The sequence below is a fragment of the Vigna angularis genome, chromosome 3 (genome assembly GCF_016808095.1).
Source record: "Vigna angularis cultivar LongXiaoDou No.4 chromosome 3, ASM1680809v1, whole genome shotgun sequence".
In the NCBI taxonomy this organism is placed as follows: domain Eukaryota; kingdom Viridiplantae; phylum Streptophyta; class Magnoliopsida; order Fabales; family Fabaceae; genus Vigna; species Vigna angularis.
Genome location: NC_068972.1, coordinates 13,194,803 through 13,212,199, shown reverse-complemented (window position 1 = coordinate 13,212,199; position 17,397 = coordinate 13,194,803). Strand labels below are relative to the sequence as shown.

The window sequence follows — 17,397 nt, the reverse complement described above, 5'->3', positions numbered from 1 at the left end:
TAATTTAAAAATATTTATCTATATAAAGTTTCAGAATAGAAAATATTCTTTTGGTTTCTGGTTATGGGATCCATAAGTCACTTTCTATATACTCGTTATAATCTATTTAACACATGCATCTTGTTTCTTTGCAAAAACCCCAAACACAATTGTTCCTAGAATCATCGTCAAAACACGAAAACACGCTTCATGCTCTTGCAAAAGTTACATTTCTTTATTTAAAAAATACACGAGAATGATGTAGGAGACATGTTTCACTAAATTAAAATGGCAACTATATCATTTTCTCTGAACCATTTTAGTTAATGAAAGTGGGGGTACATAGCATGTGGATGCAGGCACGCTGTACCCGGGCCCACGCAAAGAGATGCAGAAAATGGTAAGAGCAGCAGCATGCAGTAAAACAATGGACTTACATGGCAAAGAGCAGAGCTAAAAAAGAATTGCTAAATATTGAACAAAAGAAAAAATGATTGCATAAATTCACAATTACAGCTCAAGCTAATTCTGCCCTATTATAGAATATGAAAAGGAGCAAAACTTTAGGTAGCACACAAAACACAACTCCCGATCCCCATCTCTGTCCGGAGTTTTTCTGCCAACCGCCTCATGTTCCCTCTCAGAAGAATAATCCCTTTTTCTTTACTCTCCTTTTCTCTCCAGGCTGCACAAGACAAAAATAAGAACAAACCTTCAATATATACTCTTCCATGCTAACTCAATATTATACTCCTAAAACAAACGAAAAACACCAATAAACCAAACACATCAACAACAGAAGTCACATTCTTTCTGGCTTTCCAATAAAACTCTCGGAATTGAAGCAATAAGTCAGAATCATAACCTTATAAAGCTCACTTGACTTCAAATCAAGGGAACTAAAGGAATCTATTCACACAATCCTATATACTACCTAAGCAGGGAACATATATATCAATGCTATTTATTTATAGTTTCTACATAAGAAGCAATAGAGTTCATGGTTAACAACAATGACTGACTAAATTGAACAAAATTTTCTATGTTGGAAAAATGATGCTCTCTAACTTCTCTCACTACTATTATTTTTTTGGTTTACCAACAAACGTAGCACGGTGCATGGGCTCATGCCAAGTCAAGCAAGAAAAAAAAATTGTAAGTGTTGATCAATGACATGCCAAACAAATGCCAAACAAACTTAAGCGAAATGGAAATATTCTAGCATATAAACTTCGGCATTTTTATTAATCAGTAAAGAAATTCAGGAAAAAATTTATATATACCCTCCTCAGGATGAATAATCTCAAAGTGAGCACAATAGTGTCTCTTGCACTGCAAAAAGAATAAACATAAATACTATTAAAAGCAGAAGACAAATAAGAAAAAAATTCAGAAATAAACAAATCACACGAGATTACAAACTGCTATTTGCAACAATTTAAAACTTGACGTAGGACACTTCTCTTGATTAAAAAGGTAATTGCTATTTATTGCTTAGAGATAAGAAAAATTATTCTAATTTCCAAGTGCATTGTAAACAAATTAAAATTAACATATTACAAGTTTATTCACTTGTCTCGTTCTCTTTCTCCATAATAATCTTTACACAATTGAGGTTGCACAAAGTTGAGAGTGGGGAGTGGCGGGATTTAAAAAAGGAATAAAAAATTTCAAATACATTATGGAGAATGTCTTGACCGTTTTTTTAACAGAGAAAAAAAAAATTAACTGTCATCCTCGGCAAATGTATTTGCCTCTGTCATCCAAAACGGACAGAAGTAAGAACTAGAATTATTTTCTCAGAATTGCAACGAATTTCTGATGATGAATTACAAAAACTAAAGGAGTATATTATTACAGAAGAAAATTATTAAAATTTTGCTCGAGGCCAGTATTACATTTAAAGAACGGTGCAGAAGTAACCACAAACAGGCACAAAAATCATGTTTGGCTACTGACATGAAGTCTCGTTTATCAAACATCAAGGACGCGAAAGGCCTATGGCTATTTTCTATCCAAGAGACTGTTCAGAGAGAGAACGGAGATCGGACTTTCTGGTATCTTCAAAAGGGTTCAAAACTTTGAAGTTTTAGGTTAGGGTTCAAAACTTTGAAGTTTTAGGTTAGGATTCAAAACATCAGTGAGAATACTTACCCACTGATCTCTGTGGAGTTGTTTTCTGCTTTTAAAAGGTGTTCAGAACCACTGGAACCAATAATAATGAATTCTGATGCGTGTCCATATGGAATCACAACCTACAGAAGAAAATGAAGAATGGATATATACAAATTAACTAACCACTCAAGATCATTAAATATAATATATCTAAACAGTTTAATCCTTTGGCAACAACTAAAAAATTGTCATCATGAAATAAACAAGGTTAAAAAATTACTCATTGTCAATCTTTTTGGCTTTCTTGATATGTTAGGTTTCTTGGTGTCAAGAAAGAAACCAAGCCTTCCCTTTGTTTTGATGACAGAACACACAACACACTTACAGCAGAAAAACCTTGTATTATTATGTGGGTAACAGAAAATGTTCAATAACATCAAAGGGAACAATCTCCCTTCTCACAGGTACAAGCCTGTCCACAACAAAGATACAAAAACTTGTCTGTCTCAAGACACTTCCCCCCTATATATATTCATCCCCCAAGGAACACTGTAACAGCCTAACCACCCCAAACCTCCTAACAACCTATGCTTTGTTTTTTGTTCCCCTTTCTCCTAACATAGACCCTCATGGTCCTATCAGGATATCTATCAGGTGAGATAACTCCAACCAAAGGTTAGAAAGTTCAACAGACAATCATAAACTTGGCAATATGTACTTCTTAGAATTTAATTTTTTTATAAATTCAAGCTGTGCATCACTGTGCACTTTGGTATCTCGATTATGCAGAGATCCCAAAGCACAACAATCATTTGCCTCCACACGCAAAAAACTTATTAATAATGAAAAAGAAAAATACAAAAAACATGGGGGGAGTACTTAGAATTTAAAATAACTATTTGAAAAGTTCTATTATTGAGAAATAAAGCACGGTACATGAATGATGTATCGGATGAGAATCCGGTTCACCCAACATAATCCATAAAGTTGAAAAGACAAATCTTTTGCAATTTAATTACAATTTCTTGTAGTCTCTAATCTCAATATAACTATTATTCTAGATAGCCAAATATGCTCAGATAAACCTAATTGCCCTGAGATTAAACACGGTGTGTTGCTAAATTATCATTTTCAAACCAACACTGCGAGCATGTTTCAACAAAGGTTTAGCCTAACTCAATCTTCCAAAAACAGTTTGTGTTGTTAGGATTGTCCTTCATTTACATAATCTTTTTAGAATCTATTTCTAGCCATGTGAGACTTGAGTTCCTTTTAACATAAGGAACTTTGAAGACAGTAAACAATAGATTTCATTTAAAAAGTGAAATGGATTACAAATGAATTATACTGCGTTTCCCAAATAATAAACTAGCTAAAAATCAAAACATAATATGAAAAAAGAATAAACCATCATACTTGGGTGGACGGTGAAAATTTTTCTGTGATGGCAACTCCATTTGGTCCACTGCATTTGATACTGTAACCTTCCCTCTTAATGGCCAATGTGGCTGGTTCCCATATATCAAGATATCCAGTCTGAAATATCAACCAAAAAATATTTACGAAACTGTTAGGAGTTCTTAATAAACAAAACTAATAGGTACAATAATATTTTGAAATTGACATTTGCAGGAAAATCATAGCAATGTGAAAACTACTTTCATTGAATTACCGAATGAGAAACTCTATATGAAGCATGTCCACTATAAAAAGCCTTTTCTATGTGGTTCTGCATTTCAGGATCTGAAAACAAATACAAAAGGAGAATAACTCAATAAACTATTTTATGACTGGTCAAATTTGCAGCCCAATTAGAAAGATAAGCAAGGAGACAAAAGAAAAGCTATAACACTATTCAAATCAAGACATGTATGACACATCCAAAGCAGGCAGGTCGGTTAAGACTAAATTCTTTTTAACTTTTCTCATGGGACAACATTTATCCTCCTTGCTTCTGATCTGTTATTCAATAAAGTCTTCTATTAGGTTGCTGTTATTTTCAGTTTTGAACTTAAAATTGTGGTGTTTTAATTTGATTTTATTGTTATTTGAATTTCTAGACATGATATTATTATTATTAATTACAATTGTCTTTCATTAATTTCGTATTACAATTATATTTCTGGATTTTTTAAATCATTTATATGTATTGTAACTTTTAAAATTATCTATATGTATTTTTGTCTTTTTATATTATTTATATATGCATATATTGTATTTCTTTTGGCTACTATGCATAAGCCATAAACCGTTATGGCTTCAAATATATTTTCATTAAGGATTTTTAGGTCCCAGGTATTTTCCAATATTGGATAACACTGATCCAGAAAAGGGTAAGGCTTACAATCCTGTCCTACCCTTCCTTCTCTCTTGAACCCTTCTCCTTGCCTCCTGACTATAGAACATGCCATAAATATAACAATTTAATTCTAACTAGTCAGAACAACCATCATGTCCTTCTATATATGTTTTTCATTTTCTACATGTAATGACAAATGACGGGAGCTTAATCACAAAAAGACTACAGTAATCACCCTAATGCACAACACTTCTCTATAAAGTAAATCTTTCGAGTTACACAGCAGGCAGCAACAATTGAACATCAGATATTATCACACATAATATTATGATACACATACTCACCACAAACGATCTTTTTGCTATCATTGGCAAAAACCTTTACAGGTTCTCCCTACAATCACAAAGAATGCACAAGATTCAGTATAATAAAAGGCCAGACAACCATTAGCCGAAAACGAAATGCTGTCTAACTCAATTCACAAAATACACATCCACGAATCATGATTTAACTTCCCACATCAGAAGTTATTTGTTAAGCATTATTAGAGTATGAAATTACTTATTCTGTACCATGTTAGACGGACAGAACAGGTGAGAAACGTTTAACAAACAGGATGGTATTCATTTCACTATTATTGGAGAAAGAAAAAAAAAATTGGACAAAATTGACCCATGAGCTGTAATTCAGAACAAAGGCTATAGCAGCAAAGAAGTCCAATTACACATGATAAACTCAGTACAAAACCCTCCTAATAGAATCTTCTACTTTCATAACCCCCAACTGAGCCCACATATGCACAACATCTCAATCTGTCAAGAAGTAGACTTTAAGTCAAACTCAACCCTACAATACCGGCTTGTAAGGTGAGGTTTGCACCTACTTATATACTCTAAATTGGTCTTATCTCTAGTTCCAACGCACCTCTCTCACGTAGAGGTATATACATCTCATGCATGAAACTAAACATTACTAGATAGTCCGATAGCGGATGAAACAATATGCCTAACAAACAACAAATCTCGTTTGGATAAGCTCTAACCTGACTCTGATACCATGTTAAGAAGTGGACTATAAGCTAATTCAACCCTACAAAACCGGCTTATAAGATGAAATTTACATTCACTTATATACTCTAAATTGATCTTATCTCTAATCAACGTGGAACTTCCACTAGCGTCTAGAGTTAGTTTCCCCCTTTTATTATCTCACCTTACATATATTTTCTTAGACAACACCTATCAAATTTTCAATCTCACTCAAGAACAGGATGCTAATGATGCCAATGGTAAAGGATTTTCTTGGGTGAATTGGTGAATAAAGAAATCTGTATGCTCTTACACATAAATATAGTACAAATGTTCAAGGTGCTTTATGTGGACTTCCCATGCTCAAATACATAGAAAATTTTAAATGAATAAACCTATGACAATCTGGCTTATCAATCTCTGATGTCTCTTCATGCCAGATTGTCATGGACCACACTGCCAAGACAGTGAGTTGGGGGTGTTATCAAGAAAAATTGTCTTGGAAAGATAGTGATTAGATAACTCCTTCAGCAATCAGGTGAACTCAGAACAAAGGGAATTGGAGAGACAAGGAAATTGATGTGGTTTGACTCTGACCTATACTGACTATGACCAAATATCCAAAGTGAAAGACGGAAATTCACCAAGATTAACAAAGAGTAGACACTCAAACCCCAATCCCGATATACCCAAATCAACAGTATGATCAATTAAAATTACAAATAGTAGTCACTTATTACCGCTACTTGAAATTCTTAATTCATTGTTGGGTGGCCCAGATGGCTTTCCACATTATATCGGCTTCCTTTTTCTTTTGCATACACGTGTAAGATTTCTATTACATTACCACGAAAAAAAGTACCTTGCGCTTCCTGTTATCCAGGGGTTGGACTTCAATGGCAAGCAATGTGCCAACATCATCAGCATTGACATGATAGGCAGGTTGCTTCGCCCCTATATATTAAACAAATCATGACTGAGTTCATCACATACCAGAAGAAAAGGAGAACATAATCCTATGCAGAAGTATAACAATACCATCAATATAATTAAAGGAACCATCTTCCAAATGCCGAATCCACTGGTAGTCCAACATGGACACAAGGTAACATCAATTGTCAAATGCTTAGAATAGATATCAAACATTAATACTACACAATGGAAAAACCTTTAAGAAAATAAAGCAAGAAGAAACAAGATCCAAATTACAAAAGAATAAAATGCACCTCAAAATTACAACTTGTAGTGCCATTGATGGAGTATCCACATGCCTGAAGTTCCCTTCCAGGAAAGGCTTCGCCTGAAATTTGAAGTCCCTCTATAGCAGGCAGTGGATCTTCATCTGCAGCTGCAGCATAATTTATTTTAACTTTGAATAGCCAACAGCAAGGCTATGAATGTATAGTAAAGCTTAAAAGGCAATTAGTTCTTACCCTCAGAAAAAGAAGAAGAAGGTTCTTCAAGAACTGGTGGTAAATAAGGAGAATATGAAGAACCGGGATCATCAACAGTGGTTGTATAAGGAGTGTTGCCAGAACTCCAATTAGCAGGTGTTTCTCTCTCACTATGAGTTCCATCTCCATCAGGATCATCAACTTCAGTGTTGCTCACAGGGTCACGAAATGTGACCTGTTTGTTAGTCATTTCCTCTCCATACTGTGCAGGATGGGTATCACCCTGAGTAACCACCAGGTGGGTGGGTGTGTCATGGGCCGATAAATTCCTGTGAAATGAAATGACCAATATAATTGAGCAAAGATGTCATTTTCCAACAGCCCAAAGAATGTCTAACTTTACCAAGCTGTTTTCATTACTAGTTGAATATCAAAACTAAAAAATGCACACCTGCTGGTAAACTTAGTTCAACTTACGGAAATTATGACACAAAAGATAGATAAACAGAAAGTGAGAAATCATATAAATTAGCATTTATTATTTTATTAAAAGACTCACTAACAAATTAAAGCCCTTCTCAAATTGTAAGACACAAACCCAGCGAGAATTTCTATTATAATAACAAAATTTAATAACAAGCTGTAAGACCACATGAATTCTAGGTGATATAAAACAAGTCAAGCTAGATGACCATCTTTTCTCAACCAAGCAAAAATTCATTGTATCTATATTGGAACACCTGGGCAATCAGAAGAATATCTCATACGGCACCCATTGCTAACTAAGCAACCTAGTCTTGAATAAATTTTCTACAACAGGCAACAAAGATAATCGATAATAAGAACTGAGCTACCAAACATGTAACACTTAAGAACAATTTCTATATAAGCCTACATGTAAGACTTCAGAAAAGCATTGTCAATGGCAACTTGAAACCTAGATATCAAAGCCAATCATACCACGATCTACAGTTAGAAAATACCATAGTATGTACCACTAGCAATTTCCAACATTACAGAGAACAATAATTGAATTTCCTACTTTATAGTTTATAACTGACAGGACAGCTAAATGCACACATCAATCACTGTTCCAATGGCAGCTACATGTCACAAAAAAAAAAATCATTCAAGAGCTCAATAATTGAATACTTGTCTTGAATTAGGTCAGGCCTGATAAACCCCAAAACTAGCTCATGAGGTGAGAATTGTCTCAACAAGCTCTAGTTCGGCCATATCCATATTCTTTAGTAGATGTGTATCCCCTTACACCTGAAGATTGAATATCTACCACAAGGAGATTGTAGAACTTTTTTTACTGCACTAGGAAACCCAAGTAGAAATTTGGACAGGTAGAGGTGACCCAAGATCACATCCATGCTAAGCTCTAATAGCATCTTACATTTGTGTTGGCCCAACATAAAATCCTAAAAACTAGTTCACAAGGTATGGATTGTCCAAGCCTTTATAAGCTCTACTTTGGCAATATATACGGTCAATGTGAGATCCTAACAATCTACAAACCACAAGTTTTTTTTTCTAAGACAGTTATTTCAAGAACAATAGAAAATAAAGTCAACCTTTACATCTGCTGATAATAATGACAGTAATATCATTGGTTTATATTGCCCTAGAAAGAATAGTCTATCCACATCAACTTCAGTTAAATGAAACAAAACAATTTCATGCATCAGGACCACTTTAACAAAGATTCCATGAAAACAGAACCCACCAATACATTCAGTTCACAGTAGCAGTCTCCATTTGACCAGGCTCACCTGCTTGCAAGAGGTGAATATCTCCCCAAATCATCAGCATCAACACTTGTTGCCACACCACCACTGAAGCCATTCTGATGGCGACCCAATAGATCCCAATCAGTGCCTGCCTGAGCATCAACAGAGACCTGAGGCTTTACTTGAGAATACATATGCTGGGGTACCAGTTCAAGGCTGTTTTTATTCTGATAAAAAAATGCTTTTATTTAGAATTTTATCATGTCAAAGAAATGGGAAAAATGTTACACAATAACATACAGAATTTGCCAAAGGTGCACCAATCGAGTGTGATTGTGTGGCAACATTAGCATGGTTTGTATCTGAACGCCAAGGTGTCAATTGATACTGCGACTCCTTTAGCTTTGACTGTAAGAGACAAATATAACCAATAAAATCAATTCCTCTAGCAAAAAGGGAAAGTAAACATTTCAAAATTTCAGCAGCATCTACAGCCTATCGAACCATAAAAGTGCCTACGGGAATAGAACACAACATACCTCTGTTAGAAGAAGTTTTTCCTGCAAATGTTTAAACAAAACCTGCAAAAAAGTGGACAAAGAGACAACACTTTCAGTAATCACCACATGACTTTTTATACAGAGATCTAAAAGACTTTTCCATGTAAGATATCAAACACTGCTTGAGAAAACGGAAGTGCAAAACTTAACTTTTATGCTCCCACCACAGATAATGGAAGACAAAACAAAAGCAGCAGCAGTAACCTTAAACAACTATGTAAGATCAACAATATAAATCACACATCATTGTAAAAATCAAATTCTTAAAAAATATCACTTGGAATTTGAGCTTAAGACATAACACATACACAACACCAGCTTATAAGGTGAAAATTATGTAAGTCTTTATTGACTATACTAAGATCATATCTGTAATTGATGTAGGATCTCAGTTTACTAAGAGCCAACTTCTAGATGGTTCTACACTATGACACTTCATTTGGTCATTCTAGTAAGTCCCTTGGTCCATCCATATCTAGAAACTAGGACTATAGGCCCAAGAGTATATCTAGGGCTTTGATAACATAAAGGAGAAGAAAAAATATAAGCTAATTATAATTATATGTCCGTACAGATTCTATAAACAAGTCTAAGGCACAAAAAGGGCGATAAATTTCCCTGATAAACTAAGAACTTGATCAAAAAATCAGAAAGATGCTACAGTTCTACAATAACGACACTGGATAGTGGCATAACACACCAAATCTCATCCATTGAATTGAAGCAAAGTAAGGACTCAAAGATCTCAATTAAAAATTAAAATACAGGTCACATGATCTGAAACCCATTGTTGCAACCCTATCATCTTCGCCATCTCAACTCTCAGTAATTCAGTTCTATTAGGTCACAACAGGAATGGAAATTTATCATTTTTTGAAATCTTTTCAACACTAACATAATTATCTCTTGTGTTCAAATTCAAACAATTGCATTTTATGGAATTATTCTTTTCATCGAGTCTTCACCTCAGTTGGGTAAACAACCAGAGCTAGTAATTTCCGTATTCCTATAATTTTCCTCATAAAGGCCTTCAAACACTGAGTCGAATCATAGGTTAGCACGGATTTTTATCAGCTTGCATTTTTAAGTTAACCATAAGGAAGACAGCTCTGGAATAACATATGGGTGAATTTCTTCTGCTCCATAGATAACTTGCAAACTTATGAAGTAAAGAGTTAAATATTAAAATACAATAATGGGTGAAAAGCTACCAGAGTTGTGCACTGCAGGCTGGGTATATGGTGTACCGGTGCAGACAAACTATAACTTAGTGCTGTGAATGCAGAATTAATTTAAAGGAAGGAGAGAGAAAGGAAGGAGAGAGAGAGAGAGAGAGAGAGAGAGAGAGAGAGAGAGACAGACAGAGAGAGAGAGACAGAGACAGAGAGAGACAGAGAGAAAGCAAAGGATAGCGAGAGAGAAAAAAATAAGAGACAGGTTTAAGAGTCACCTAAGGAATTTGGTTATATCTTTTTTATCTTTTAGTTGAAATATTATAAACCATTAAACTGACACCTGGGGTCAATGGATCCTATCTCGAGTGTGTATGTACACACAACATTTTGTAACTTATAGAGGAGTACTTTTCATCTCAACTCTATATTTACTCTTAATTTGATGGTTCCAAAATGCAAATTAACTTTAACACCACTAGATTAAGAGAAAAAAACAAAGGGATGGAACGAAGAGTAACTCAACCAGTTCTCTTTATTTATATTGTTATTTATATATCTGTCTATTATTATTATATAATAATTATGCATAAATATTTTATAAAATTTAATTGTTCTAAAATATTAGTGTTCCTATGGTCTTACAATAATATAATATATTCTCAATTAAAAAACTTCTAATCATAAAACTGTTCACCTATTCTGACCCAAAAAATCCAGTCTCTTTCTCCCATCCCATTAGCCACCAACTTGTCCTTCCCCCTTCTTCAAAAGCATAGATCGTGTAAGAAAAGATGTTGCAGGTGCTCTCAACGAACATGAAAATGAAATGCGTTTCACAAGGAGAAAAACTCGAACTTAATAGAAATGACTTTACAAGTTTCCCCCTCCTCCTCAGACAAAAATCCGTGAAATGGCACTGGTTTTAGGGGATTTTTTTACTTTCAAGAGCCTAAATCCCAGAATAGCCGTGAAACCCACATTTGTCACGATTTTCGGCATTTCAACCCTGAATGGTAGTGCAACAGCCCCTCGACCAAGGTGATCTGCCACAACAGCATGATAATGTGTGATTGACACCTACAATATCAATTGCCCCCTTCCATGTAGGTTATTCTATTAACATTTTCAACTTAGTTACCTATGAATCAATGGTATCAAAAAACAAATATAGTGGCAAATATCACTATAGCATCGCAGGTCTGTGCTGCCAACTATCACAATGGAGTAGTGGCACAGGCCTGCAAAAATGCAATGTTGAGCTAAATGGTATTCATCCATCCTGTTATTGGCAATACTACTCTAAATACAGAAGGAAGAATTCAGAACACTACTCGACTGTGAGTACTCCTTTTTATCAGATAGTTAGCAGTTGCAGCCATCATTATATGCAGAATTCTGTTAGACTAGTTCGTTAAAACTGTCAGAGTCAGGTTGTTATAACTGATCCAGTTAGTTAGATGAGCTACTGTAATCTATATATAGCTGCTGTAAACAGTAGCTCAAAACTTACAAAATCAGAATAATCAATACAAAGTTTCTTTTTGCTTATGTTTGCTTTCAATTTTTTACAAAAGAGCAAATTAGAAAACAACTAACAACGGCAGAGAGCAGAGTAATGGAGCAAAGCAGCCCAATTCATTAACATCCATATATGTTGGAGAAACCCCAAAAGAAGAGGCCATAAGATTGCCGACCATATCAGAGGTATAACTGATACATATATAACTAAGGTAGATTGAAACCAAAATTTCATGTTTTTTTATTCCGCAAGCATATATGCCATTTTTCAATAGCAACATGTAAGAGAAACCCCGGAAAAAGGGCATAAACTTGTATAGCATATTAGTGGTATATCTCAAACTGCTCCAGTTAAATGTGGATTGAAATCATTATTTCAAGCAATTTATTTCATTTGGAAATAAATATGCATTTTATCTTATGCTTTCTGAATTAAGTATCAATGTATTCCACATCTTTCCATTCTAATTCCATGTTATTCACCACCTATTGCATTGTACTAAGAGAATATCTGGTCCTTGAGCCTTGGACTATTCTGTTTCTGTAATTCAATACGTTTTTCTCTATTCGTATGTAATTCAATTGATAAAAAACACAGCCCAGCATAAAATTTATATAAAATGAGAAAAAGAAAAGTCAGATTCATGAATATCTCTGACTACCCTCCACTAGTCTTATTTCAACATAGTAAAGCTTCAAGGGTTTTTCTTCTAGGCAGTATAAGAAAGAGAGAGACTTAAATACATTCAAGCGTCATATTTGTAGATTATACTATTAAGTGTATATACAAGGATAGAAGCATCACTTAATTTTAAAGGAAACATATCAAAGCTGACCTTGACATTGCTAACAATGGATTGTGCATCAGGAACAGGTGGCTGCAGAGAGTATTCTGCAAGAAGTGGAAGCAAAGACGAAACAAATGTTGATCTTTCTTGTTGTGCATCCTGGCAAGAAAAAGAAAATGCAAGAACTTAAAAACTGATTCTGAAACACAACAGCACAAGTTACGGTCCGTGGAGACTATTGAAAATACTTATAGAAACTATCCAAACTTTAAAACACACCAATAATGAGGAAACAGGTAGGAAAAGTAACCTGCAATGCATATGTAAGACGTATATTTTCTTCAATAATGTCTTGTCGGTATGACAAAGCTTTTGATGCAGCATCTACAAGGTCCTGTTGCTGTTGATCAAAGGCCTAGCAGCAACATTACAAATTATTCATTTGAGTATATGCTCAATCAAATATAAGGAAAGATAAAAAGGTAAAGAACAAAGATGCTTAAGAAATTTCACATCCGCCAACAAAATTTCATGCATACCAGACGCATATATGCAATGCGTTTTTCCAAGAGATATTTTTCATTGCGTATTTGTGCTTCCTAAAAACATGGACAGATTATCAGTCACTAAAATGGACATTAAGGCAAAATATTCTCTAATGACATATGCATAACAGCTTAAATAATATGTACACCTTTTACCTTTACAGAATAATCTGCAAGATGTTTCCTTAATAGGATGATCTCTTCTTCATGTTCCTGAATCTTAATAGTCAGATCATAAATAAATACACACGACTCCAGAAATATTGAGCAATTATTAAATATGAAATTTGAGAACTGAAGGTAGTACCTGCTTCAATAAGCTATTATTTTTATTATTTGCTTCAGCCACAGGCATCAAACCATGCTGAGGTGAATTAAATCTAGGATCATGATCTCTTTCCAGTAGATGCCTATGCCAAATACAGGATTCTAAAATTACACAACCCTTCTTCAACGTACTTATAAATAGAATAAATAAGACATCACAGTTGATATCACATACCTGCTTGGAGACACTGACCTTGTAGATGGTGAAGACAACTGAGAGTAGCCTATATTATCCGGAGGCAACTGGTCATTTGGCTGCACTCTCAATGTTCCATTTATTTGATTGCTATCAGAATGGTCACCCGTATTGCCTCTGGCTGCATTCATTTGAAATTTGTTATTGATGGACAATTAGTATACTAGTAGATCAGCTAAAAATTAGGCCCCTGTGAACATTAAGCTGATATACTCAAATACCTATAGAAGGACCTGATTGATGAGCTTCATAAGATCTGTGATCCCGATCCTTCCATGGAGCAACCAAATCTGAATTTTGCTCCACTGATTCTTTTTTCCTCTGCCAAAAAAGAAAAAATTGCACAGAGAGATTTTAGTAGGTTTTTTTTAAATTACTGCTTTTAAGAATCTATTTACTCCTCTCAAATAATATTTCATATTTTATTAAAAATAATGTTACATTTTCAAGAGTAGTAGAACAGGAAAAGAGAAGAGAATAAAACGATTATGAAACTGAATGGAGGATAAAGTTTTAAAATCTAAGTTCATGGAAAAACATTGGTTTATGGAGTAAACATCTTGATTTTGCAGATGAAGCACATAATTCAATTCTTGAATTTGCTTCATGACATTACTGTATGTGCATGGACTTTAGCACTTCTTCAAGTGCAAGAACTATTCCCACATGGTATCAGTTTATGCCCCTTGTTCATTGTTGCATTCTAGGTGTACAACAGTAATCATCTGAAGTCCCCACAGGCTGCGAAAATCATCACTGCCCTTCTTGGGTTCAGCTTAGGAGTGATAAGGATTTTCATAGTCATGCCACAAAAAGATTCAAGTTGAGTGGATTAAATGTGAAAAGCTTCAGAGATTATAGGTAATCGGTAGTCAAAAACCACCTTCCAAAGGAAAATTCTACCAAAGAGCTATAAGACCAAAAATAGTGATGCTCTGACATGGAGAATTTTGAGCAGTGAAGCACCAACACAAGTAAAAAAGAAAATAAATGTAGCATAATAAGGAGGTCAATGTGGATCCATGGATGATGGATGAGTAGAAAAAGATGAAAAGATAAGAGTGGAAACCGCTGTATCCAAGAGAATATTACAACTTTCTCTTAGTTAGGATAAGCCTATTATTAAGATAACAAGGTGTTTAACTAATAATATATTTTTCTACTTTCAAATTACTTCTGCTTTTTGAACTGCTTGCCCAAAAAATTAGAATATAATCGCAGTATATGTTGAGGGATTGGGAAGCTTTACACCAATTATGTTCCTCTCTTTTTTCCTCCTTTTTATGTCTTCTTTCTACATTAAGAATGACCACTTATCATCCAAACTCCTTGTAATTATCTTCTTTGAGTTAATGAAAACAAAATAATCCAAAACACTCACATTACGTATACAATGTGTCCGATAATCTAGAGATTGGACATTTGAAAACTAAATGTGTCCTCAGTTCAGCTAAATATTGTTCCAGTTAGCAATTCCAACCCAAGCAAAATGGAACTAAGATTCAAAAAAGCAGAGAGACAAAAAGCAAATAGTACACAACTAAGCAATCAAATGAAAACAAGAAGAAAGTATGTATTACAACAAACAGGATAAACATTCAATAAATGAAGCAGATGCCATCACAGAATACAGAACTTACATATTTTTCTAATTCCTTAACTTTACTCAGAAGTTCAGACTTAAGCCGGTCATTCTCTTCTACCTGTCAAAAGATAAATGTTGCACCATTAATATCTTATCTAACATGGTATGATACGAAAGAAGCCACCACATTGTACCAAAGTGAACCTAAAACCAAAACTGCAGGGGAAAGCACTCTCCTCTTAAGAGCATAAGAGAAGTTGAAACCCCATTGGAGATAGCAATCAAGGCAGAAGAGGGGAAGGGAGAAAGAATCAAGCGGAACGACAAATGAGGTTCATATATCACATCTCTTATTATTAAATACAAGCAAGTTTCTGAAAAACGGCCTATGAATGCAATGTCAGCAACATCGTTAAGGTTTTTTGGATGTCCACGACAGCAACACAAGCCACCACACTTGTGGCAGCATCGACCATACTTGTGTCTGCATAGATTGAATTTGTCTGTAATTTTCCACAGCATCGAGGACTGAGAATACAATTTAAAATCTTGATTACCAGTCAAACTCTATCCCTACTGATAAGGGCTCCTAATGTCTTGTAGACCCAAGTTCAACCTTTGGCTTTTCAATGCTAAAGGATAGTCAGTTATAAAAACTCCAAGCAAGCACCACAGCACATAAATGCAAATACACAATTAAATAAGCACAATCAAAACATTGAAATTTGGACCGCATGGCAATACACATTAATGATAAAACCTCGTACGAAAATAATGAACAAGCGCCACCAAATGAATCACACTTTTAACGAAGAACGTGTGGAAACCAGAGTACCTGTTGCTTTATAGTTGCCTCGGCAGCTTCAACAGCCTTCATGACCTGATACAAGTTATCATTGTTGTTAGAAGAGAGGTTAGATTGATCATGAACTTGTTGTTGACCGTGCTGGTTAACACTCAAGCCGGAGAATTTCTCGGCTAATTTCCCATCGTGACCATTCTCCATCCCCTTCTCCAATCACCCCCAAAAAAAAATCAAAACTCTCTAGTAATCACACTCCCAAAAGAATCACCAAAAACCACGAACCTACAGGCCAGTCTAGGGTTACTTCAAATCATAATCCGCACGAAGCACTGTCTACTGAACCTGGAAACACTTCCACAGCTGCACCTCCTCTTTCGCGATAAGGAGACGAAACAGAGAAAAGCTATTGGCAGCTATCCAGAAGCGATTCCAGCCCTCGCAAACGGCAAAGAAATCGAAATTGGCGCAGCATGAGAAAGCAATCGCGTAACCAGAAATCGAAAGCGAGAATACTGGGAATCGAGGTGAGGAAATCGAGTTGGGAATGAAAGAAGGGTTTCAATTGGAAAGGAAGAATGAATGGGAGACTTTGAAACCCTAAAAGAAGTGAAACAGAGCAAAAATAAAAACACAAAAAAACAAAACAAGGGTGAGGAAATGAAGACGAGAGTGATGAATGTGATGGTTATGAATGAATCCTTTGGTGTGGTCAAGGGCGCGTGGTGGGTCTTCGGTCGTAGGATTCATTCATAGGATCTTAGGATTGGTTTCGAAATTATAATTAGTTTCGGTTTAACCAATTGCTTGAGTTCGCCCTGTCCTCTCTTCACAATATAATAAATTTTCATTAAAACAATATTAAATAAATAAAAAATAAAATTAAAATAAATAAATAAATAAAATCTCTTCCACCCATCCTTATGTGTTCTCTCACGTCTTTCTATTTGGCTGTTTAATAGATGCATGCCATGTATTTGTCTCAACTCAATTGGTTCCTTCCTTTTTCTTTTCTTCTCTCTCTTGTGATTACATTCTCTCAATGATTTTTTTCGCAGATTAATGAGATGGAAATTATCATCACACTTCCTTTGGAGTGAAGTATAATTCACGACTTCAAGTTCTATCTCCTCTATTTATTCATTTGAATGGTTCCACTCTTTTTTTTTTTGTGTGGCGATCTTGCCTTTTGCTTTTCATACTTCTTTGTGCGTGTGTTTCGGTAGGCAAACCAATATTTGTATGTCTTTTTTCAATTATAAACTATAGTTTATTCATGGTGTATGTGTATGAGACTTTTAAGATTGGGAAATAGAATATTTCTTTGTATCCACTGTAATTTTGGCTTGT

The 17,397-nt window shown here is 34.9% G+C and overlaps 1 protein-coding gene across 3 annotated transcripts; it reads right to left on the bottom strand.

Moving 5' to 3' along the window:
• Positions 1 to 433: 433 nt before the first annotated feature.
• LOC108326127 (uncharacterized) lies at positions 434 to 16,835 on the bottom strand. Of its 3 annotated transcripts, none has more exons than XM_052874378.1 (22): positions 16,081 to 16,834; positions 15,301 to 15,363; positions 13,882 to 13,981; positions 13,640 to 13,781; positions 13,445 to 13,547; positions 13,294 to 13,356; positions 13,132 to 13,191; positions 12,903 to 13,007; positions 12,641 to 12,751; positions 9,091 to 9,132; positions 8,852 to 8,959; positions 8,594 to 8,778; positions 6,855 to 7,144; positions 6,648 to 6,763; positions 6,460 to 6,502; positions 6,284 to 6,375; positions 4,738 to 4,786; positions 3,767 to 3,837; positions 3,511 to 3,630; positions 2,134 to 2,234; positions 1,263 to 1,311; positions 434 to 664 (listed from the first exon to the last, which is right to left on the bottom strand). In XM_052874378.1, the coding sequence occupies exons 1-22, from the start codon at positions 16,249 to 16,251 to the stop codon at positions 620 to 622; spliced, it is 2,229 nt and encodes a 742-aa protein (XP_052730338.1). In that variant the 5' UTR covers positions 16,252 to 16,834; the 3' UTR covers positions 434 to 619. The 3 variants fall into 3 exon arrangements, with proteins under 3 accessions (XP_052730338.1, XP_017414896.1, XP_017414899.1); XM_017559407.2 differs by having other exon boundaries at positions 6,648 to 6,769; positions 16,081 to 16,833; XM_017559410.2 differs by lacking the exon at positions 2,134 to 2,234 and having other exon boundaries at positions 6,648 to 6,769; positions 16,081 to 16,835.
• Between the last annotated feature and the right edge of the window lie 562 nt (positions 16,836 to 17,397).